This window comes from Hemibagrus wyckioides, linkage group LG06, assembly GCF_019097595.1.
Source record: "Hemibagrus wyckioides isolate EC202008001 linkage group LG06, SWU_Hwy_1.0, whole genome shotgun sequence".
NCBI classification, from domain to species: domain Eukaryota; kingdom Metazoa; phylum Chordata; class Actinopteri; order Siluriformes; family Bagridae; genus Hemibagrus; species Hemibagrus wyckioides.
This window is the reverse complement of record NC_080715.1, coordinates 11271205-11297139: the sequence shown is the minus strand read 5'-3', so window position 1 is coordinate 11297139 and position 25935 is coordinate 11271205. Positions and strand designations below refer to the sequence as shown.

At 37.3% G+C, this 25935-nt stretch overlaps 1 protein-coding gene across 9 annotated transcripts in view; it reads right to left on the bottom strand.

The window, feature by feature from the left end:
- The window catches only part of tns1b (tensin 1b), a 233015-nt gene that overhangs the window by 150046 nt on the left and 57034 nt on the right, over positions 1–25935 (bottom strand). The window contains exon 1 of one of the 9 annotated variants that reach the window (XM_058391899.1): positions 17520–17676. The exons of 7 other annotated variants lie outside the window; for them this stretch is intronic. In XM_058391899.1, coding sequence (XP_058247882.1) covers positions 17520–17546 — 27 coding nt within the window. In that variant the 5' untranslated portion in view covers positions 17547–17676. Of the gene's footprint in view, positions 1–6408; positions 6520–17519; positions 17677–25935 lie in introns of those variants that run through there. One more of the 9 variants, XM_058391894.1, reaches the window with a different exon arrangement.

Below are 25935 nucleotides of genomic sequence, written 5' to 3'. Positions count from 1 at the left end.
ATTATTTGGATGGGTGAGCGAATACTTTTGGCAATATAGTGTATATATATATATATATATATATATATATATATATATATATATATATATATATATATATATATATATATATATATGTATATATATATTACATTTTTGAAACCATGCATTATATTACAAATGTAGTAATTACAAATATAAGAATTTGACACTGTTTAAAGAGTTTATTTTTCCTATTGCTTCCCATTTTCCAGTGGTGATGATTTATGCATCAAGGTCAAAATCGTTCTCTACAGACTAACAATGCAGCTAAGAAACTCTTAGACTGTAATCTCTAAAATACCAGTGTGAATCGGTTTTGGTAGCCAGTTTATTTGATGGACTTGCTACACTACAATTAGTGTCCTTACTGACATTGTTACAGTGTCACTGTTACACTAACGCCTCTACACACATGCCCTTCTCTTGCAATATGTGAAAAACAAGGTTGACACACCTACTCTGACCTAAGCCTTGCTTTGAGCATGTATTTTTCAAGTGGCCTCTTTGAAGGTAATATCCCCAATCCCACAGAGAGAGAGAGAGAGAAAGAGGGAAGGGAAGGGCCTGCAATAAAACCTTACAGAATTATACTATACACAGCCCTGTATGGCAAAGCAATGACTTTCAATGCCAAAGCACTGACTTCTTCTTGTCAAAGCCTCTGTAATGCAGCTGTGAGTGAAAACACTCTCAAGGTTCGAGTTCATTGTATCATATTAAATTCCACAGCAACGAGTGCCAAAGTGTAATAATAAAATCAACATCTCCGTTAGTGTTAATATAGTCTTGCTTTAGACTCAGGAAATCCACTCAGCTGTTCACTATTCACTGAGTTAAACAACTCACGTTCATATTTACACTGAATGCGCCAAGGGCAGATGTGATTGAAAAGCCATGTGACTTACACATAAACATATTGACAGCAGAGGGATTAATTCAGAGTAACAGCTCTAATCTCATTGTTTTCCCATTCTTTCCCAATTCCTAATACTGCACTTCAGAGCATTATGATTAGACACAGTGTATGATTGCTGACTCCGGTCCACCGTCAAACCGAATAGGCATGAGAGCACCAGAACTTGTGAATTTCCCTTTGGGATAAATAAAGTATCTATCTATCTATCTGAACTGGACCATGGAGCAGTGGAAGAAAGTGGATGAATCATGTTTCCTTTTAAATCATGTGGGCGGCTGGGTTTGTATGTGTCGGTCACCTGGAGAAGAGATGGCACACCAGCAGAGGCAGTGTGATGCTCTGTTGGGAAAACCTGGGACCTGCATTTTGTGCATGTCATTTTGACATGTACCACCTACCTAAACATTGTTGCAGCCCTTCATGGTAACTGTATTCCCTAATGGTAGTGGCCTCTTTCAGCAGGAGCATGCACTCTCCCACACTGTTTCATTGTTCTGGAATGCTTTGAGGAACATGACAAAGTTCAAACCTCAATAATTCCTAGATCTCAATCTGATTAAGCATTTGTAGGAAGTGCTGGACAAACAAGTTCGACCCATGGAGGCCCCACCTCACAAATTACTTAAAAGATATGCTGAACATCTTCAGAGGTCTTGTGGAGTCCATGCCTTGAGGGGTCAGAGCTGTTTTGAAGGCACAGTGGGTGCACTGCCACACAATATTAGGCAGATGGTTTTAATGTTATGGCTAATCGGTGTATGCAGTGGATACTAGACATGTTAGAAGTATCAAATAAAAGGAAAAAAAGGAAAGACATGAAACAAAGACATTAAACATAACTGTACTTAAAATAATATGATTATAGTTCTATTGAAATAAAATTTATGAATTGAACATAAAATATCAATATCAATCAAAATAACAAAAATATAGTACACTAGCCTACTTATGTTTGGTTTTATTATTATCCCCATAGACCAATGTGGAAGTGGGGGCATGGTTGAGTGCCAGTTTGTGAATGGAGGGCAGAGCTGAGGGAAGTGAGTAGTAATAGTAGAAGTAGTAGTAAAAATAATAGAGAAGTAGTAGTTAAAATCACACACCGGTGCCAAGTTGTATTAATGACTGTTCTTTTTTGCAGTGAGCTACAACAGGGATAAGAGGAAGAGACGAGAGCCAAGGGAAGAGACCCAAGCACGTAGAGCTGTGTGTGTGTGTGTTGCAAAAAGAATAAAAGAATAAAAGCACAGTTACTATTATTATTCCAAGCCTGTCTCCAGTTTCCTCTCTCCAAACCTTCAGACTGAGTTACAATGAAACCCAGGAAAGAGGAGAGATACACCTTTGTGGAGTCCTCTCCACTGGGCAAAATAGTAACATCAGGCACTCCTGGAGTTACAGCCAAAGCAGGGTTTCCAAGCCCTGCTCCAAGCCCAGGTGGAAGACTGGCAGCTGCTCCGGAGCATGGTCTGCCAAGAGAGTCATCCAGTGGCAGCCCTGGCGGACATGGACCACATTGCACTCAGCAAGATCAGGCCACACAATGAAACCAAAACATTCTTGGAGCTGTTTGCACATGCCAGAAGCCTGGAGCTGGATGGAGTCTGAGCAGACGGCCTGCATGCTACTACTACTATCCGGAGAAGCCCTGCTAATGGCTCAACAGCTCCCCGTAAACAGTACGATGAAATCCCCAGATCAAAAGTGGACGATTTTGTAGCAGGTCAGCCACAGCCCTGAGCAGCGCTTCTGCCTGCTGGTGTTCTGGGACATCAGCCACCCGTTTGCATTTGCCCAGCAGCTCTGAGAGAGCTGCCGGAGATAGCTGCTGGCTGATCACTGTGGTGTCAACATTACTCATCTTGTAGTACTAAAGCGCTCAGCTACCAAATGATGCCGAATGAGGTGGTCCAGTTGAAAGAGGACCACTGGGTGGCATACCTTGGGCATATACTTCATACCAGTAAGTGGCCAAGGGGGTACATACTATGCTTTGGTGGATTCAGGCTGTAATCAGCACTTAAATCACCACAGCCTGGGTCAGTGTGGGGCTTTGGGTGCAGCATATAGAGTGAAGATGAGGGTATGTGAACGGGGATGTTCATGAATACCCCTTAGTGTCCGTCAGTATACAATTCATGGGACAAAAACATAGCATTAAGGCAGCAGTTAGACCAATTTAGTGATTTTGGGGACAAATTGACCACCATTTCAGATTTTTTTAAGGGCAATGTGTGTGAATACGTCCAGAGATAGAGTTAATACAAGGCTAGTATTAACTGTAACTATTTAGTATGCCTAATTAGAGTAAGTTAGGCTTCAAATTTCTCCAATGAGATTCCACTCATTTATTTGCTAAATTTATTGCCTAATTGATAAACATTTAATAACAAACAATCATTCATTCATTTAAACATATAACCTGGTTAGATTTTACTATTTTAAAACGTAACTCTACTCATCTACTTCATGCCCTCTTTTCATGTCTCCTCTAGCTTGTGTGTGTGGCTCTGGATTAATGAGTGCAAGGACATTCATTTAATGAGAAGAAAAGTGCTTTGTCGACCTCAATGATAAGGACAGCAGAAAACGACATTGCCTACTATTAAAATGCCAATACCCCAAGATTGATCTGTCGCTTAAAGAAAAATGCTTGCTAAGATCATATTGCGACTGCTAGCTTGCTGCATCCATACAGACAGCCAGTAAGAGGAAGCTATTACATTTTTTAATTACTGAAAGTGCAATCGCCCTTTCTCGCTCTTTCTCTAATTCACTTTCGCTCCCTCTCTCTCTCTCTCTCTCTCTCTCTCTCTGTCCTTCCACGTCCATCAATCTCTCTCTAATACAGTGCCATTGAGTACCTTTGACTTGATTCCAACTGTGCTTAAAAATCACAGATTAAATCAACCAACAACTGACCAACATTTTTGCAGGGAAAATAATATTATACTCTGATTTGTGACAACATCCCATTAAAATTCCATCTGCATTAAGTAGGAAAGTTGGAAGGTAAATTGAGATTCTGTGATTGTTTTCAGTGTTTTTTTTCTGCTACATGCCCTCACATGAAACGCCATCTTTCTTAATCATAAATCACCCTCATATGGCGCCTGATAAATGCATTTCAGTGTGCAATAGGTAAGACAGAAAATATTTGATTAAAAAAAACAAAATAGATTAAGAAAAACATAAAACATATCTGAGCATGTTTTTAAAGGGGGGAAAAATCAATATAGGGATGCCGTAATGTGGTCCCTGATTATTCTGCAAAGTATACCACAGAAATTTGCCCGCAATTAATTTTTTTCATAAATTAAAAAACTCTGTCATGGTTTTTATCAGTATAGAGTTAGGTTTATTGTTTGATGTCAATTTTTAGCAGCTATAAACATTTTTACTTCATTAGCATATTTTTTTTTCTCTCTCAATTTATTAAGATATAAAAAATGTAGCTCCCAGGAGACTTTCTTGTGTTGCAAAACCTGCTTTACCTGAATGTTACAAAGAGATAACATTAAAGAGGTTTTCACTCAAACTATTTTTTTACGGGTGTCTATATAGAAAACAAACGCTGTAATATAAACGTTGCAAAACAACTATTAGAGCTGGTGTTATAGAAAGGTCATCATTTTCTGACAAAATCAAGAAAAACATAGTAAATAAAAAAAATCAAATAGAATATAATATATAGAATAACATGACTCTTCACATGGGTATGACCCCAGATTAGGCTTACCTTATGACTGCTAGAATATTCACATCAGTGATTATGGAACAGTTAAGCCAATTCAACTGGCTGTCCTGATATCAGACCTAGTAATATCCTGGTTCTCAAAAAGATGTCTGACTTGCTTATCTTACTCTCTTTCTTCTCTTGAATCACATTATGTACACACATGCAATCTGATGCTTAAAAATGACACTCTGTAGCTGAATAGTATGTATCATACTATTCAAGGGTGCCACAAGCTACCACAGATAAAATAATTCACATAATGCATTGTTATAGTATACAGTACTGTATATGTGCTTTTGCATTTTAGGGTAAAGATACAGTAAATAAAGGCTCAAAAGTGCACTATTCCTCAAAGGTTTCTTCCATTTGGAAAATTTTGTGAAAGAGAAACATTTAGAAGGTTCTCCCAGATGGATAAATCAAAGACTATTTAAGGTGCTACACAGAAGAGTTTACAAGAGTGGTCCTTAAGGGCCATTTATGTACTTTATTAAAGAACCTGACGGGTCCACGAAGAGTAGCCAGGGGGTCTGTGCTTTTCTTTTACACTTTGTTACACTGGTGGAAATCTTATACTTGAGATATGAAATCAAAGCAGAGTTGTTTGAACATGGACCATGCAGAAGATAAGAATAATATAAGCTTATATGGTGGATTTGCCAAATCCACTGCTGTCTCTGTTTTAACCATGATAAGTGTATGGATCACCACTGATACTGAAGGTACAAGGTGTGTGCCTCTAACATTGTCTGACTCAAGTATGTCATTAAAAGAGGACTTAAAGCCCAACAAGCAAATACAGTACCAGAGTGGAAACAGAAGAGGTCGATAAAATTATGGAGACTGACCACTCACCACGATCACTATTTAAACTCATTGCATGTTTAGAAAAAAGGTTACATTTAAAGCCTTGATGTCTACCTATGGAATGCTCTTTAGAAGGGGTATTTGTAAATTTGTAAAAGTCCAGTTACATAAAATTAACCAGACAAGCATAAAATAATCTGGATAATCAGATAGCATGACTGAACTGTGACAATTTGTCAGTTTAACAATTTACCATTAATTTATCGAATAAAACCACGTTAAGTGATTATGTTTATGTTCACAGTGGGGATTTACATTACCAATTTTGGTCTCTGATCCGATGAGACATAACATTCTGTGTAAACAAACCATGTTGTCGTTTTGCTAATCTGAGCTGAAAGAGTACATGAAATGAAAAATTGATTAAAATCTGTATTTTTTACCAGAGGTTCAGTCCTCTGGGTCTCTGGTCTCTGAACCATCGTCCACCAGTTGACTCCCCTGACATAATGTCCTCTGTAGAACACTATAGCAGAATGTTATAGAAGAACCTAAGAAGAACCTTATAAGCTATATTAAACTGTAGGTGTAATTGTACTCAAGTGTACTGAGTACAATATTACAGTATAACTTTCTAATTAAAATAGCTAATAGTTCTTGAAAGTATTTGTAATTTACTGATTAAACTTAAATTCAGTCCAATAATGTTTTGATAATCATGTGATAATATGGAAGTAGCAATTGCCTAGAAATGCTGACTAATCAGAATTTCCAACAAAATAACACATAAATAAATAAAAATCTCAAGTGTGAATGAATACTGAAATGAAATGCTTGTCTAGTTATAACGTAGAAAAACACCTCTGACTTCACAGCCTCTAATGTAAATGTGTTGCACTGTATTGTGGCACAGGTGCAAGCTTACCGTCTCCTTTTTGGAAACCCTCAGAGGAAAAAAACAGAAGAACATAAACTTCCACCAGCTGAAAAGCGAAGCCAAGCACCAATTCAGACGAGTCATGCCTGCATGTACCCAGTTTTTCTCTTTCACCTCAGCAATCCAAACACGTATGCTCAATTCAACCACTCCACCACTGCTTTAGAAATGCATCTGTGAAGCAGCACACAGAACAGCTCAGTCCTTCTCTTCATATGCCATAGAGGGATGCTGAGAATACTAAAAGCAAGCACTGAGAAGCTGCCTGAGATTCAAGTGTGGCTGAACTCCACAGAATCCTCTGCAGCAGCACCGAGTATCTCAAACAGGGTCTCTACTGCTGAGCCACGGGTACTGCGGCACAAGGAACACCAGAAGGAGGGAGGGGAGAGACAGAGAGAAAGATGGATTGAGACAGAGTAATAAAGGGGGCAGGGACAATGCATAGAGTACCTTAAAGATAGAAATCACCGCAGGCAAATTATGTTAAAACTAAGATGGCGTACAGTAGGACACTACTAGGACTGCATGACCTGGACAGAGGGAACAGCGAAAAGAAGGTCACGGGAAACAGAGCGTGGAACAGGTGGGTTCAAGTGAACTGATCCGCTGCAGATCCACAGTACTGCACAAAATGATCAAATGTAGAATACAAACTAATGAAATGATTTTAAAAGGCAAGCTTTATAAAACAATGGACACTTTATTAGAAACCGTGATCACATTAGTGAGAATTTAATAATTGTCCATAACACAAGGTCACAATGTCCTTAAGATAAATATCTCAAACACGAATATAGATACAAATGTTCTTTTGCGTTACAAGCAATAAATAAATAAATAAATAAATAAATAAAAACAACCAAAAAACATTTAAAATGTATATCCCACATAGAAAAATCACAGTAATATCCATGATGGCCCGATGGCCCAAACCCTGCAGAACACAGCTACAGTAAGTATTTCTGACATAATAAGAGAAACATACTATAATTATAAGGACAAAGGGTTTTTGTTGTCATGCCTGTCCCTGATGCCCCAAGAGTCCTCTCTGTCGGTCTAAAAGCTTAGATTAATCTAAGAGACTACACAATCAGAGCAGGCTGATATTGACCAGTGCAGTGCTGTAATGGTTGCTCATGAAGAGGAGAAAAGGAAGTGGCTTACAGAGAACTGACTGGAATACTAAATTTCTCAGTGCTGTGTTTGTCAGTGACCTGCTCTGATGCTTAAAGTGCAAACAAAGTGCAAAAAAGAGCTAGGAAACACAACTGAGTAGAAATGTTATGTGATCATCTTGTGATTTATTCGTATAGTCAATATATTTAGTGAGTGATGGGTGAAAACAACAAAAGGATCACTGGTATAGCTACATCTAAATATGTCATCCCAATGAGCTAAGGATTTGCCAAAATGTCATTATATGAAAAGAAATATTATTCACTCTCAAACACATATGTGATCTCAGAGATGCCCATGATTGTCTACTGCAGCTGTGATTGACAGGAGTGAGATAGAGAGTAATGCCATGCCCTCACACACAGAGAGAATAACCAATTTTGCTTGGCTCCCGGCCATGGGTGGCTGTGGAATTCTCACCAGACTCATAGTGACTCGCAGAGACTGCTTACTTTCTGAATATGCTACCTCAATTCGATTCAATTTTATTTGTATAGCACTTTTAACAATGGACATTGTCTCAAAGCAGCTTTACAGAACATAAGAAACAGTGAAAAGGTCCTAGATGTTAGACAAAATCATCCCTAGTGAGCAAGCCTGAGGTGACTGTGGCAAGGAAAAACTCCTTTAAATGGTATGAGGAAGAAACTTTGAGAGGAACCAGACTCAAAAGGGAACCTCATCCTCATTTGATTGACACCAGAGAGTGTGAATATAAATTATTATAAACACTGGAGAGTGTGATTATGAACAATGTCCTTTCTACAGTCATGTACAGTGCTACTGTAAAGAAAGCGTAGGCATCTCAGAATTAAGAAACACTTATCACATCTAACTGTATCTGCTGCATTTGCTGAAAGTCAAATGCACTAGGTTAAATGCTATGCATTTATGTTGCTAGGCTAACTTACTTTTTTAGTCCTTAGTTCTGTGTTGTTTTATGTTGTTTTTATGTAGCACCACAGAATCCAGAGCCCAACATATAACATAACATACTTGTTGAACACTCCATTTCAATATTGGTTACCAACCCCCACCATTAAACTATGAAAATAGTCTTCACTCTTTTGGGAAGGCTCTCCTCTAGATTTTGTAGCGTGGGAATGTCTGACACAAGAGCTTTCATGAGGTTGCGCACTGATGTCAGGCAAGGCAAGGCTTGGTGAACATTTGGCATTTCAATTCATCTCAAAGGTGTTCAATAGGGTTGAGTTGTGCAGGACACTCAAGTTCTTCCACTCCAAACTTGGAAACCATGTCTTGAGGAAGCTTGCTTTGTGCACCAGGGCACTGTCATGCTGGAAAAAGTTTGGGGCCTCTTAGTTCCAGTGAAGGGTAATTGTAATACTACAACCTTCAATGAGGTTCTATACAATTAAGTGCTTTTGCTGGCAATAAAAGTGACGTGCAGATGTGGCTCTTGGCATACAAGATACAATTTCTTATGATTTTGTAAATTTCTTAAGAATTAGATTGGACTTGTGTTATATGTTTAACATATATAAGTCTCTATAACCTATATAAGGTTATAAATTATTAAATTTTTACTAGCAGTAGTATTTTTTTTTAAAGCAGATCACATTACTAAAAAGTACATTTGTGTAATATATAGTTCAGATGAAGTGATTTAAAATGAAAATTCCATTAATGCAAATTTAACAAAAAAATAAATAAATAAAATAAATAATGTACAAGAGAGGTTTTATAAAATGTGCAGCTGACTAAAAATGTTTCAGCTTATTTACTCCCTTTTAATAAATAGAGTTAAGTCCTCACAGTGGAGAATAATGCATTAGTCTAATTGACTAGTCTAAACTCTTAAAAAGAGGCTCCCTGATGCTGTACATAAAACCCTGGTGTTCTGTATATGGCCCATAGAACATTTTCACTGGGGAGCAATGAACCTTTTATACTAAAATGTTTCTATAATTCAAAGAAAGTATAAGAAGAAATCAGTTATTATTTTTTTTGCAATTTTATCTAGATATACAGGAGATAATGCTGCAAGATGTTTTTAAAAGACATGTTTATGATTTACATATCTTAAAAAAGTTGAAATAGTTTGATGAATATGTAAAATATGTACAACTGAAATAATAATAATAATAATAATAATAATAATAATGCTGTGATAAATACTACAATAAATTTTACACAATGATGCTTTTGTTTAAATAAATTTATAATGCATTTTATGTATTGTATTTTCTTATAATATATGCTACTCCTACTTAATAATAATAATAATAATAATAATAATAATAATAATAATAATAATAATAATAATAATAATAATAATAATAAATCCTTAAATGATTTTAAAAAGAACTATCTAATTTCATAGAATTAAGTTGAACCCTTCATTAAATAAACCCATACAAAACATATTTTGGGGTTCCAGATATGAACCAAGTAACAGAACCATTTGTTCCTTTGACCTAATAATAAAGTTAAATATTTTATCAATATAATTGATTATAATGCAATAAAAAAACAAAATGACTTTCATTTATGGACCTTCAGAAGCTCATAAAAACAGGTGATGTGGTGCAGGGAGAATTTAAGTTTGAACACCACATGGATCTAGTGCACAGAGGGTTGACATGCAAACAAACACCATACTACTGCAGCACATGCATATATTTTAATGAAACAAGATGAAAGGCAGAGTAAAATGCTTTTACTCTAGAGTTTTGGGTGATGGGATGGGTGGTGTTACTGTTTGAGGCGGGTGATAAACTGCCATGAGTAAGCTGCTTCAATAAGCCTTAAACAATAGCTGAGAGACAGATTTTTGGAGAGCGTTGTGACAGGGTGTGACTAATATGGCAGGAGTGTCTGGAGGAGATAGAGAAGCTCTGGGTCTGTGCCAGAAGCAGTGCCAACATCTTCAAAGCTATGAACATTCCACATACTGCAGAAAATGGAATGAGATACGGAAAATAAACAATAGGTTCACAAAATCACAAACAATATCAGGCAGAATGCATATACTGGGATGTCTGCATCCTATTATGCTGATCTTGAACACTGAGCATTAGCCTCAAAAAATTAGCCTAACACAATTCTGCCTGGTTCCTGCAGTGCAGTATGCAGAATTAGTTCCACTGGAAAAGAAGAGGCTCAATGAATTTCCATAGGTGGAGCCTCTGGGGAGTCAATCAAGCACCATGTCTTTACCTAGTGTCTGCATGTGTCAGTCATAAAGTCATACATGCTACGGTTCTTTCTGCTGTAAAGGGAAATGAAAGTAGACACAGCCATAAAATATGTGAACCCTGGCCTGGGAGGATCCCTGCTCTCTATCCTGTTTTCCTCACCTCCCTGGTTTTCAGGAAACTCTGCACACTTGACACCAAATGATGGGAGAAAAATATGGACACCTCAGTTGACTTTTGTAATGGCTGGAAAATATGACGCACCTTCCTGATGGATCGTTCCAGAAAGGACATAAAAGTCAACACGTTATGCTACATGACATCTGTCATACGCAGCAAGGACAAAAAGATCAGCACTTTTTCCTATGACTTTTGATATGACAGGGTGTGGAAGGCATATGCTTCCTACTCTGCACACACGAATAAAAAGTCATTGTTCGGTTTTAGAAGCTCTGCTGCTCTGGAAAGTTAGCGCACATATTCTGTGATTGTTTCAGAGGCATTGTGTGGAAGATAATCAGAGGAAGTTGGACATTTGGAGAAGCAGCTGAGGTTGCAGCTGTTTGGTGAATCATACAGGCAACAGTAGCTGAGATAGCTCAGATAAATAAGCCAAATAAAGCCAACACTGGTTCAGAAACATTTTCTAGGGCTTGTTTTCTACCTGAAACAAGGTCAGCGTTTGATTCCAGGGCAATGGTTTCAGGAACTTTTTTAGTGCCTGATCCAGATTAGGTACCACCAGAAGCTATTGGGTATTTCTGAAAAGCTACAAATAGCTAAGATATGAGTAGCAAATATTATTTTTACTTATTTTTTAAGACTGATGAAGCCAAACATCTCTTGTTCTTATATAAGGTTCAGGTTATGAACATTGTGCAGTCATAAAGCAGTTGTGTTTATGGCATGCCATTTAAAGAAATTGCCCCAAAGATGTCTGAGAAAAGTGGATCTTATTTTTAAATTCTAAAGTCCTAAAGTATGTATCATAACAGTATGTCTCAAAGTGTTTTATTCCTATTGATACCAGAGCATTTTGCTATTGAATAAATATTTTTATTAGTGTTTATCCAAATACAGTTACACTTAAAAGTTAATTATTGTTATTACTTACATTATGGCAACTATAAACATTTATTCCTTCATAATATCCTCATAATACAGTAAAGAACAAGTGCATTGGTAAAAACAAAACAAAACTGTGAATTGCTATACATCTGACCTACTGTCTGCAGCAATGTTACTGAAAAGTGAGCACCTTTTAGTAATGCAAAAAATCTGATGATGTGTACCTGAGGAACAGGAGAGTTGATATACATAAAGAGCATGGAGGCCACAGGATAGTGTTCTTTCATGGAGAGCCTGTGCCATTCCCAGGAATCATCTGCACTTGCGTAATGAACGATAGCACTGGATGACAATGACAAATTGGAGATCTATTTCCATGCCTCAGGCCCTCATTAAATTTCAATCAACCATTTTCCTCAGATCAGAGACTTTGTTAATTCAGTCACGTTTTTGAGAGAATTTATAAATTTAGAAGATTTATCTTCAAGATATTGTGACCCTGTAGTCATTTGTGAATTTCCCTTTGGGATGAATAAAGTATCTATCTATCTATCTATCTATCTATCTATCTATCTATCTATCTATCTATCTATCTATCTATCTATCTATCTATCTATTTTGTTTACAATATTAAACCTCTGATCATAGCAATTTTGTTTGTTATTTTGTTAGTTGTATATATCCAAAAATTCAAATGCTCTGCCTTAAAATTTTGTCCAAATTATTCTGAGAATCAAATTTAATCAAGTTGAACTGTGAAGCCAGTAACATGAATTGAATTGAATTGTCACTGAAGTGTATCATTACACCTCAACCTCTTGACCAATCATATATAAGCATAAGAATTCAACAAAACTGTATAAAAATAATGTCAAATGTCATATTTGTGAAACAAAGTAATAAACAACGGAGAACATTTTCCATCCCTATTCTCTGTTCACATTCTCTGTTTGCTTAGATTTTGCTGAAATTAATACATGCATTAATTGCTGATGACCAACGCTGGCATCATGGCAAACAGTTGATTTCAGGTGCAATCCTGGCAATTGGCTATTATTACTCAGCAATACTATAAGTAAAATGGTATAATTAACTTTGCAATTTACCAATTATTCATTTAATTAAAATCTAATCCACTTTCAGTAAAGGATAAAGGATTGAGTTGTCAGCACTGCAGTCTGCTAAATGAGATGTGTCTATTCTTACTGAAATTAGATTTCTTTCCTGTGTGTGTGTATGTCTAATAGGTGTATGTCATAAACCAATCCTATGCTAAGATAAAGCTTCCTGTGAACATAAATGACAATGCCATACCTGCTAACTCTCTTAGCTCTATTTCCTGTCCAGAGGTTTGGATTTTAACAAGAGCGAAAAAGCAGCCCGTAGAGATCTTATTTTCTACCATAATTCAGCTGTCAATACAAGAGCACTTGATGACATCATGTGGTGTGCTTGCATTATAAATGTGTACACTTGAGCTGGTTAAAAACACCCAAAGGGGCTCAGGAAAGCAGTTATATTTCAGGTCTGGGGTCTGTTAAAAAAGCTGAGGATAAATCTTGGTTTTTAGAGCAGTCCAGAAGGAGCGGTTAGGTGAGGCTAGACATCCATGTGTACAGCTCAATGAAAACTTATACACTTAATTACAAATAAGTGTTCAAATGGAAAACCTCAATGCATGACAAGTGATTAATGACCAGATGTAGCCTTTCCTCCTCCTGCTATTGATCCCTGGAGCCATTTGGAGAAATCAAATGTCAATAAATTTGTACACACTGCAGGCTGTGTAAAGGAAGGAGACTCTGTTTCATAACAATAAAATGATCTTAAATTACATATATAGAAACAGACTAAGAGTGATTATTTGATTTACAAAATAGGTTTATGTTAATTTTTCAAGCAATATAAACTTTGTAATCTACTCTTTATTCTGGTTATATGAGTAGTAGAATACCGTAGCTCAGTCCTGAAAAGGCTAGTGTAGTAGCTTTTTTTCTTAATTCAAAAAGATGGAGGAAATAGAGTGTATAGACGAAGAAGAGCGACAGGAAGAGGAGAGGGATTAACCCAAGCAGCCTAAACTACACAGGCTACTGAATGAGACTTTAATTGGCCTGCTTTTGTCCCAAATTGGACAGTTCTCCACAGCCTTTCAGGACCATATACAAAGCCTGGGAGAGATGAAAACAAGGGAATCCAACTCCTCTTGTCCAGGATCTCTACTAAGAGTCTTCCCAGAATGCAATGATGCTCTCATGGCTCTTCCTTCCTCTTTCTGAACAGAGCCCCTTTAAACCCAGCTCTGAATGGAGACTAATAACACAGATAGCAGGAACTTGACTGTATAAGCTTTTGCAGAGTCAGGCTTCACAAGCAGCAAAAGACCAAGACTTCATCCGTTTAGGCTGGAATGCAGGAAGTAAATTAAATATAACATAGTTGTACAGTTAACTAGATACTTAATCCTGACTTCTAAGCCGCGTTGTTTAATGATCTCCTAATGGCAGAGCACTGAAAAGCCCACCTCACAGTTCACCTCTTCACCTTTTAATAAACACTCAATCCTCTCAGCCATGAGAAAGGGCCGAAGAGATGAAATGCCATTAAGGAGCCAGGGAACCAGAGGAGTGTCTGAAGCAAAAGTTACCTAGATTAGAAGAAGGTTAGAAAAAGCATATGTGCCACATACCAACTTTATGTGTCATGATCCAAAAGAGTTCAATACTAATAATGTTTTTTGCCTTGTACATAAGGGTCACTCATACTTCATGTGAATATGATCACATGATTTGTATGGTTTTTATGCATTTTTATGCATTTATAGGAACTTATACCTCATTATTATCACACAATATCAACTTACTCATTATGTGATGGAAACAATCTCTCATGCTTTGCACATGCAGTGCATGTGATTTTAATGTAATTTAATCATTTAATCATTTAATTTTCATATGCCAATTTCTCACATGTAGGGCAAATATACATGAAAATGTATTTTACATAATCGCAGGTTAGAACAAAAAAAAAAAACATCAGCTGTAAAATGTTTATGATTTAGATAAAAGTGATTTTCAGTAAAAATCTGGGGCCTGTAAAAAAAGATTTTATTTCATGGTCTATCAAAACCTTACATCCACTACCAAGAAGTGTTCTTCAAAAAAATTCTTATGAAACTTTTTATACTGGCATTGTTGTATTCCATTACAGCGATAAGATGTGTACGTCTAACACAATGCTAGTAATGAGAGAATAATAAATATAGACTAAATTATATGTTAGTTTTGTTTAAAACGTTTTAACTAACAAACTCAAGATTTTGAACTCTGAAGTGAGGTAATTCCTACACATGGCTCATATTTGTCTAGTATAGCTGATCTGTGTAATCATTAGAATATTTTACAGTTAAAAATTGATAATAATATTATCAGGTAAAAGGAACAGAGCAGTGACACACACAAAAGCCTTTATCTTTGACTATACATGGTAGCTGTGTGAATTGAACAAACCACTGTATAGAACCTTTTCCCAAAGTGGTTCACGAGGTCTATACCTAGTCCACATTTTGGTCTATTTAATCTTCAAAACACCTGGTGCTTACGTACAGTTCACAATAAGCTCTCAAAAACCACTCTCTGTGGAGAAAAATTAAAACTCATCAAACACTTTTTGTTTGTTTTAAAGGTGACTTTGGAAATAGAGGGGTAAAAACTACATTTAAAAATGATCTGTATTTTTAGGCAGGATTTTGGTGTTCCTTGTTATCTCGTTAAAGTATATTAGGATCTGGGAGAGGCCAATCTCCAGGAAATGTTTGAGAAATGCCACTTTATAAAACAAGGATAGGAGCCAAATTTTATACTGTATTTATGGGAACTGGTGCAGTCTACTGTCAGATACAAAATGTTTAAACTACACTTCACAACAAGCAGTGTGCACTTATCTGACTGTTTCCAAGGCTATAAGACAAGCAGGAAAGTCATGACAGTCAAGGAAACAGGCAACATCCTTTTCATCTCCCATCCAGAAGCTATTTCAAAGGTCATTGTTTTGGGCAGTTACTCTGCATTCGTGTTCTTTGACATGCACAAGTCTGTATTGTTCCGATCCCCAATCTGCTCCTACAAAGGGTCATGCTAAGTGACAGAACCTCGAGCAAAATGCGGTTGTGTAAATATGTTTTAAAAGTGCATCCACGCTTCACTTGCAGGCCCCTATAGCTGAAACTGTGCATAAAGATGACTAATGGAAGCTTTGGATGCAGACCCTGAAACTGGGAATTCAGAGCATTCTGAGCACAAAAGCAGCAAAAGTACTCACTTTGGTCAAAGTTAACTACAGCATTATCAAAGCTATCAATTTTCAGTGGTCTGTCTCCCTTTTTGTTTTGGTTTGTTTTGAAACTTCATAATTATAGATTGATTTTTCTCCTCTATTGGAAACCCAGTGATTTTTCTAGCTAATACAGCATGAGCAACAATCTTCTCTGAGTATTATGTCGATAACGGGCAAAAAAATTCGCACAGTGTCTCAATTTCCAGGTTGTAAATTAAACAACTGTTGCTTCTGGCATTTTACTCTAATATAACTCAGGATTTAGTCACACAGTTAGTAACTGCTTCCTTCCAAGTTGGCAAAAGATTAGTCAAAACAATTTATCTTCAGAGATGGATTTAATAAAGGTTGTCCACAGGCAGCAGATATATTGGGGAAAAAATGGTCGTTTGGAAGCAGACTAAATCTCTCACTCCAAACACTGTAAGATTCTTATATACATATATCACATGGGTAAAGACGTCAAATTATTCCCATTTACAGATTACAACATATGACATAAGAGAGAATGTTTGCATCTTCATACAAGCTACATACAAATCAACTGAAAAAATCCTTTATTTTTAGTTTTATATGTTTCTGGAAAATCATTCAGTCAATTGAGGTCATTTGTGTCACAAAAGAGGCAAATCCAAAGAACCTTAAATTACCCTCAAACAAAAAATAGACTCATCTCTGTAAGGAGGTGAAGGTCACCTATTTAGCCACCCACAAGAACTCCTCTTCCTTTTACAATAAAACAGAACACAATTTAAGATTCTTGGAAACAGGATGCTCCCTAGAGAATTGATCTTAATGTCAGCCACAACACAGACAAAGCTCCACAGACTACTCTTTCTACTTTCCCAGAAGAAGTTCAAGAGAATTTTTTTTAAGTGTCTGATTACGATTGGCCGTTTTCATACGCAAACAGTCTGCCACCAGCCTACACTTCACAGAAGAAGCATTGCAAAGAACTCGTCATCAACAAGTCGAGGCTTGGAGCAATTTGACAACACTTTTGTCTTCTGTCACATGGAATAGAATCTCAAAGTAGAGCTAAAAACACTGCCTCAGGGGAGGAACCTCTTACAGATTACACGTTCTGTGCCAGTATATCATCATCAGGATGTCATTTCTTAAATGACTCCATCTGTTCTTGTGTAGTGGAGTAAATAAGGAAAAGCCCCTTATAACAAGTGAGAGCAGTGATGCATTATGTTTGGCTGTGTTCTATGCCACAGCAAAAAAAAGAAAGAAAGAAAGTTTCACTTTGAGTAAGCAAGATCCAGTGATATAGTTACAGATATGTGTAATGTAAATGATCAGAAAGAACAGGTTTGTTTGTTTCAGTGCTTGAAAGCAATAGCTCAGACTCACCAGCCAAAGGGACATCGCACTACACATTCCAATGCTCCGGTCAGACACACACACCTCGATCTGAAGCAGCCCTGGGTGTCGGTCGGATCCAAACAGAGGACTTCTTATGCGCACAGTGCCATAATCTCACTCTCTCCCCACGATAGCACTCAGTGAGAACAAGAGCCTAGCTGTCTGGGCTTTGTCCTGACATATTTCCTGAGTTTCATTGTTAGCAATGGAAAGGAAATACACACACACACACACACACACACACACTGACACACTTTACTGTGTGATTCTTCTCAAAAACAAAATGGGTAGGCTGTATTATACATGCAGCCGGCATTGTAATTCCTTCCTTCACATTTTTTGGGGGTCAAAGTTTAACCAGTGCCTGACTAAAAGCTCCGGTCTAGACCCGGGTTTTTAACCCCCATGTTGATTATTGACAGAGATTTCAAAGCATTAGGTCCAGACTGTGCGTGTCCCACTGGCTGTAATATTACATGACCAGGAGGCCTCAGTGATTTACAAGCTGTTCATAAGAAAAGCAAATGAGATCGTGTCACCCGGAAAGGTCAAGAAACACGGTTTAATGATGGATGGAACTTCATTACAAGAAAAAATTTAGTTGTCAAGTCTCTAAAAGGGATATCATTGGTAAAAAAAGAAAGTAAATGTAATGTTTAACACCATCAGCATCTATTTATACTGTATATATGTGCCATGTGAATATACTGCTGAATTCCTGGGCTTTTCACATATAACTATTTCTAGAGTCAAAGCAGCATGGTGTGAAAAACAAAAAACATCCAGCAAAACAGGACATTTCAGACAACACTCCTTTTTCGTCAGGCCAAGCAAAATGCTTCTCCCTTATATATAGTTTAGTTCTAAAACTTTGTAATATGACAGTATAATTCTATGTAGAGAATTGGTTTAACAAACTGAGGTTGAATTCATGATCCACTTCACTCTTGGTATCCCAAGGTTACTTGGTGGTTACAGGTGTAAATCAACATGCTCTTGGCTCCACAGGACAAAATACCAACCAGTCAGACGCAGTAAAGTTTAAAGATGATAGTGGACGGCAGAGAAATAAGCATTAGTTCTGCAATCCGGCCTGCCATCCTTGTTTTCTGAAATATTAGTGCAGTGGTAAAAAAAGGTCATGGGTGTTCTGTTCAGTCCTGAGCTCGGGTTACAACTGGTGCAGAATTTCACATGTTCTCTGCATGTCTGTGTGCGTGCCCATGTCCCAATGGAATGCTGATACCATCCGGGATGTATTACTGCCACAAGCCCAGTGTTCCCAAGATCATGATACACCTTGACCAGGACAAATCAGTTACTGAAGATGAATGAATGAATTTGATTATGGTACTGAAATGATTATGCTTAATTAAACTGATCTATATTGAGTCCTAGAACCTCAACGTTATTTGTGTAACTGCTGAGATCGGTCAGAACACTTTCAAGTCTTCTGGCCAGATTAGTTCAAAGGGTTAAATGACAAGACCATGGCCTTCATTACACAAAGCATGATTTACTGACCCTCAGAGTAGAAGCCATGTTTTCATTTTATAAAGTGCTATTTATGGAGGAGAGACAATATAAAGTACATGTGTTATTCAGCCTGTTTTTCAGCTGTCAGACTTCCACAGAGCTTTCAACACCAGTTCCTTCTACCTAACCACAATTATAACCACAGCCGCTGCTAGAGAAACCACTCTCACCATGCCGATGTCTCCAGGGATGCTAACCATGGCTTTAGATTACCACATTAAGTACATGGCCAGCAATGCTATCAACATCAACAGTAATTACTGATATATCAAGTGATATATCAGCTCCCCAATGTTTTCATTCATACTGACATTTACTCTACTGATAGTGCACTATTTGGAAGAAACATTTTCCTCTGCTGATTTTATCACTGGGAGCATGGTGGCTTAGTGGTTAGCATGCTCGCCTCACACATCCAAGGGATTGATTCTCGCCTCCTAGTTGTGTGTACAGTGTTTACATAATCTGTTCCTGCTTTAGGGCTTTCCTCCAGGTACACCAGACATGCCCCAAATACTCTCTGATAGGCTTCCCTACAGCCCTCTGTACAATAAGTGGTAAAGAAAATGGGTGGATGGATGGATGAATTTTATCAAACCATTTAGCTAGTCAGTAGAAGGCAATGGCCAAATAAAACATCTTAAACATACACTATTCCTGTTTATACCACAGCACAACTAAATTTTACATTTACAGTTTTGACCCATCAAGTCATGTCTTGCCTTCTTACTGCAGTGGATTCTGGTGCCATCTCTTCCAGAAATAAGTGACGCACACAAACCCGGCCAAAATGAAAACGTGACTACATTACTTTCTTTCACTGCTCCATGGACCATATCTGATGCTTACGTACCCATTGTAGGCACCTCTTGTAGTAGACAGGGGTCAGCAGGGACCAATTTGCAGTTATGCAGCAACAGCAAGCAACAATCCAAGTGAATATTTTTTCCTCAAAGTTGATGTGTTAGAAGCAGGAAAATTGGGCAAGCATAAGGATTCGAGTGAGTTTGACAAGGGCCGAATTGTGATGGCTATCAAATGGCATCTATCAAAAGTGGTCCAAACAGTGGTGAACAAGTGACAGGGTCATGGGCGGCCAAGGCTCACTGATGCACGCGGGGAGCAAAGGCTGGCCCATGTATTCTGATCCAACAGACAAGCTACTGTTGCTCAAATTGCTGAAGAAGTTAATGCTGCAGAAGTTAATGTGAACATTTCCATGTGAACTACACATGGAACCACCTACCTAAGCAATGTTGCAGACCATGTACACCTTTTCATGGAAACGGTATTCCCTGATGGCTTTGGCCTCTTTCAGCAGGATAATGTGCCGTGCCACAAAGCAAAAATGGTTCAGGATTGGTTTGTTGAGCACAACAATGAGTTTGAGGTGTTGATTTGGCCTCCAAATTTCCCAGATCTTAATCCAATTGAGCATCTTTGGGATCCATGGAGGGCCCACCTCACAACTTACAGGACTTAAAGGATCTGCTGCTAACATCTTGAAGTCCATGCCTTGTCGGGTCAGGGCTGTTTTGGCAGCAAAAGGGGGACCAACACAATATTAGGCCATAATGTTATGGCTGATCGGTATATATATATATATATATATATATAACAACATAGAGTGTAATGGTGTTACGATGCAACAGGGTTTATATCGAGGGATCAAGCACAGAAACATAGAGGCATATTAATAGTAACACTCAGAACACACAGTTCCCATGTGGTGCTTAGCCAGAGAGGGAGGAGAAAGTTAGGATCATGAAGAGCATACATTTATATCACACACATTAAAATACACACACACACACACACACACAGCAAATGAGGCATAAGAGCTGCTGCAGGAAACACCTCAAGAACAAAACAGCCTGTTGGGACTAACTTTAGTAAAATCTACTCCATTCCACCCCTCTTTCTATAACAGGAAATAACACTTACAGGACCACACACCACACCTCCATTCAGATCTCCCTAGGGAAGCTGTCACCTCCAAGAGGTCACCGCAAATGGTCATAAGAGGTGGCTGCTTTAATGATATGCATTTTCGATGTCTGCAAAAACCACTATCTGAAAACTGCAGGGGCATTTTAGGTGAATGCTAACGGGAAAAAAAAGCTAACGAGAGTGATTACAGATGGGCAGCTGTGTTCTCTGTGTGGCAGAAATAGCATGTTTTGTGTATACTGTAGGAAATGTGACATCACACCACTGTCTTGCCTACTGAGAAAGTAAAGTGAGTGTCTGGGTGTGCTGTCTGCTACAGTGAAAGCAGAAAACGAGCAACAAACTCTTCACACAAAACAGAATAAGAGCAGCACTACACACAAACACAGAACCATGCCAAAAACATATTTCACCTGTGAGTATGATGTTTCTGCATGTTTGCATAAAGTGTAGATTCAACAGAAGGTGTGTTTAAAACCAGAGTCTAATTACAATATAATTTGTGACAGAAAGCACATTGCAAATCAAAAATGTGCAATTACAGCAACAGAGTATTATCCTTCTTCCCGTAACTGTTTTAAAAGTAAATCGGCTGAATGAATTCTTGGTCAAGACTTGAACGCATTTCACCATTTGATTATAAATGTTTGTTTGCAAGTAAAACATGGGCTTCATTGTTTAGAGCTGTTCTGTGAGAAACTGCCGTGTCTCGTTAGCTCTGAGGTGGGTGCAGGACGGGCATTAGTAGGGGGAGCAGAGCCCAAAGCGTGTGAACTCTTCAGAGGATTAGATATTTCTGCCCCTCCTGCAGAGACCTGCACACACAATTATCATCCCACAGCAGGAGGAAAGCAAAGGACAGATCATACTACCAGTCTGTGACACGAAAATCAAAAATATATCCTTAATAATGACAAAAAATTTTTTTTCGCATTTTACCTTTAAAATTGTTCGTAATATATCATTTAACCATTAAAATTTTAACTTGTTATTTCACTAATATACATAGTTATTCGAAATGTAGATACGGCCGTATCTGTATTTAGTTTATGATACGTTTTGAGGGCTAAAAAGAATAATTTAGATGTACTTCACAGACATACATAAATAAATAAATAAAGCTTGTTTGTGTTGAACACTAGAGACCAGCTATAAGTAGAGCCGGGGTTATCACAGCTATTAGCACACCTCTTTGTGGAAATTTTCTTTTAAAAAGTGAAAATGGTGGTGCATTTCTGTGCTTAACAACGGCAGAACAATATACTTTTGCTCGTCCCTTTGCACTTGATTATGATTCCAGTATAATGTTACTGCATTCAGCATTCACCAGTGCCACCTTTTTGACTAATATCTTAACTCAGAAGGATGGATTTCATGCATGTCGGATTGAACGTTAACAAAGTATGTACGTATGTAACTATATATCGAATACTCCTTGCTACATGTATGGATTTGATTTTGAGAGGGATATGTTGCTCAGTTTCAACCCATAGGTGATGTGTTATGAACATAATGCGCCAGAATGTTTAACCTTATATACTTATCAGCTGATTTGAATCAGACTAGAGGAGTCTTTCTTTCTTTCTTTCTTGTTTTTTTTTTGTGATTGTTCATCTTGATTTAACTGCATGGTTTTTTTTAACGCAATGCATTTAAAATGCACTCCGCAATGCAAATTGCAGAGTTCCTTGTGCTTTTTTTGCAACTACTTGAATCACAAGCACATGGTTCTTTATAAACTACTACCAGTGAAGACACATATGTAACTACTTTCTATGATAGCTGTACTCATGCTTGATGCACAGAAATGGAAGAGGGCTTTGGTTGAATGCACATCGTGACGACGTCACACGCTGTGTTTTGGCCGTTTGCATTGATTTTGCATTCGTTTCTGTGACCACAAAAAAAAAAACCTGGAGAGACTGATCTACACTTTTTCAGCCCAAACATGTTCAGTAAATACAGTTAAATGAACAAAAATGGTATGTAGAATGTCCGTGCCACAAGCATGTTTTGGGAGTGCAAAGCAATTTAAAGCAAATAATGCTTCTAGCCTGAGACTCTTTTCTTTAGGATCAAGCTTTTTTCAATTTTTCTGGAACTCATGTGACCGTGTGAGAGTAATAAGGGTGCTTTTAAATCGGAAAGTAAAAGTGTTGCTTATCTAGAAGACAAGATCTTAGCTAATCAATAGGTAAGATATTGCTCTTGTTTTAACATTCATCCCATGATAAGATGAAATAAGATTTCCACATGAGCCAACATCTCATCAACCTGATACTATCAATGGCTTACTGTATCAGCCATTGATTTGCTTTGCTTTTATTACAATACCTCCATCTTGTGGCCAGAGACCCCTGGCCTATAACCATCTATCTATTTATACAGCTCTACACATACATGGTAGCTGTAAAATAAAAAGCTGTATGTGTGCAATATACATACACACACCACATTTTTAACAAATGATGTATACTGATATGAGGAAAAATATAAGTCTTATTAGATTACACATAGTATTATATATTACGTAAGATATATACATATACATATAACTGTTTGTGAAAGTCAGTCTCAAAATCAAGGTCACCTCACTTTACTAGGAAAATTCACTATCTTCAAGCTTATTATCTGTTCACAGTAATTAGGAAAGTGGGGGAAACTGTTCCTGGGATTTTAAGGGGTCAATAGCAAATAGAAGTGAAAGACTGGAATTTAGCCTTGTTTCCCACAGTTTACTGATTGGTATTCATCACCCAATCTGTTTAAGCTATGTATACACACCGCTGCTGTCTGCATATTCATGAGTCCTCAGACAAAGTTAGAGACAAGAGTGACCACCAAAAGTCAGAAACCCCCACATGTCGGTTTCAGAAACCTGTGTTTGTGCAGACATGTGAAAGGCTCTATCAGAATAGCCTCTTTTATTGCATTTCCTCTACTTTGTGCACTTTGAGTTAAACTTTGGTGCTATGAGAAGCAGTTGAGCAGAGAGGGTGGTGTTAACCCTCCTTTTCTGTTAACCCTGACTATGTGTGTGTGTGTGTGTGTGTGTGTGTGTGTGTGTCTGTGTGTTTTACAGCTGCTTTTACCATCTGTCATTCTGACACTCCCAACATAATATTTTACAGCTACTAATTCATTAACACACACACACATACTCTATTCTTAGTAACACTTTACAGTAACAGTACTTGAAAAGAGTATCAAGAGCTTTAACCTGAATATATAACCAACATGCGCATGTTAGTACATGTTTGTTTTTTAATATATTAATTAACACATAAGTGTAATGTTGATATACTCTGCCATGCGGCTGCGTACACAAAAATTCGTAAAGGATGGTCCTGGATTTCATTTACATTGATCCTCCTCATCGAACATAGACAGACACACTAATAATAAACACCAATCATTTCATCTCAAAGCTTTTTGCCTCATTCTCCATACATTTCTTTTCCAAATCCTAATGTAGTACTAGTACTCGGTTGGCTTGGACCTGAAGCTCTGCTCCTTTAACCACACTGTGAAATTAATACAGTGATGTTTAGAAGGCATTATTATCTATAAATATTTACAACAATTGTTCTATTAGATTATTTTCCAGTGTTATAGATAGAGCATGTTTAATTTAGTTAATATATTAACTAACAAACATTTACTAACCTATTAAGATAGCCGTTATTCATGCATGCATTCATAAGACTTTGCTGTAATGTAATTTCTGGTAAAAAATAAGGGTTTCTCTTCAAAGGTTTGTGACTAGTACATGCCTTAAATCATCATTAGTTCAAGTACAGTAAGTATTATGTCAGGTATTAGTGCATGATTATTCATGTACTCTTATTGCAAAGTATTTAGCCGTTTCTTCTGTCTGAAATGCCTGGCCAAGAGAAATACTTAGGTTTTACCTTTAACTTCAGAACCTAAATTATAGTTATTTGCTAGGGTAATTTTACACATTTACACTTTTGCAATTGTAGAATTTTATGCAGAGCCTAGCTTTCAGTTCCAGCATCATTAAAGCGCCAATCCCAGGAGAGCTTTTGATATTCGTGTTATGACTGATATGACCTGATGGTCAGTGTTATTCAGAGAAATAAAGCATACCTTCTGTTGTAGATATTGGAATTTAAATTTAATTTCTCAGAAGAAAGACTGCACACATGTTTGCAATTTTTAAAATGAAGGTTGGAAGTTATAATTTGCCACAGGTATTAAGTCGCCGAGTGCAGATGTTAAAACAAAGACCAGACTTGAAATCTCTTGAAGTTGTTTTTACAGAGTGGGTTAGGCATAACCTTTTGATGTTTTGTGTTACCATGTTGGAAAAACAAAAGCGATAAAATTCTGGAAAGTCTTCTGAAGTTATAGTCACCCATAATATTGTAGTCATGAAGCCAAACCACAATATCTCAGGTTATCAGATAGAACATAGTGCAAAGCACTGAATACCCTCAGGAGCATATGAATACAAAGAAATGTATGTATGTTTTCCTTTCCCAGTGATATAATTATTCCCTAATAACCTGTAGACCCAGCCTTCACATTATAACTTTGTCTGTAATCTGCTTCAGATCCTCAGAACAGCTTTTGGATCCTCTCTTTCGAAATGACATGACATGTCTGTTTTAACTTCAAGCCAATGCTGCTTGCCAATTCTTGTAAATTCTTCTTGATACATCCATTATAACTCTGCCAGATGTCTTACGCTGCCTTCTTTTCAATTGTTTTTCCGCTTTCTGCTGATATTGCTTCCTGCGTTTTGATTATTGTTTTGTAAAAGTCACACACATTTATATCCATGCTTATTTTCAATTATTTTATGTGTTGATACTGGAATTAAATACTCTGCACATAACTGTTTGTCATCACGTTACATACAAAGGGGCTTTATACAGCTGGCAAAAGTTATGTC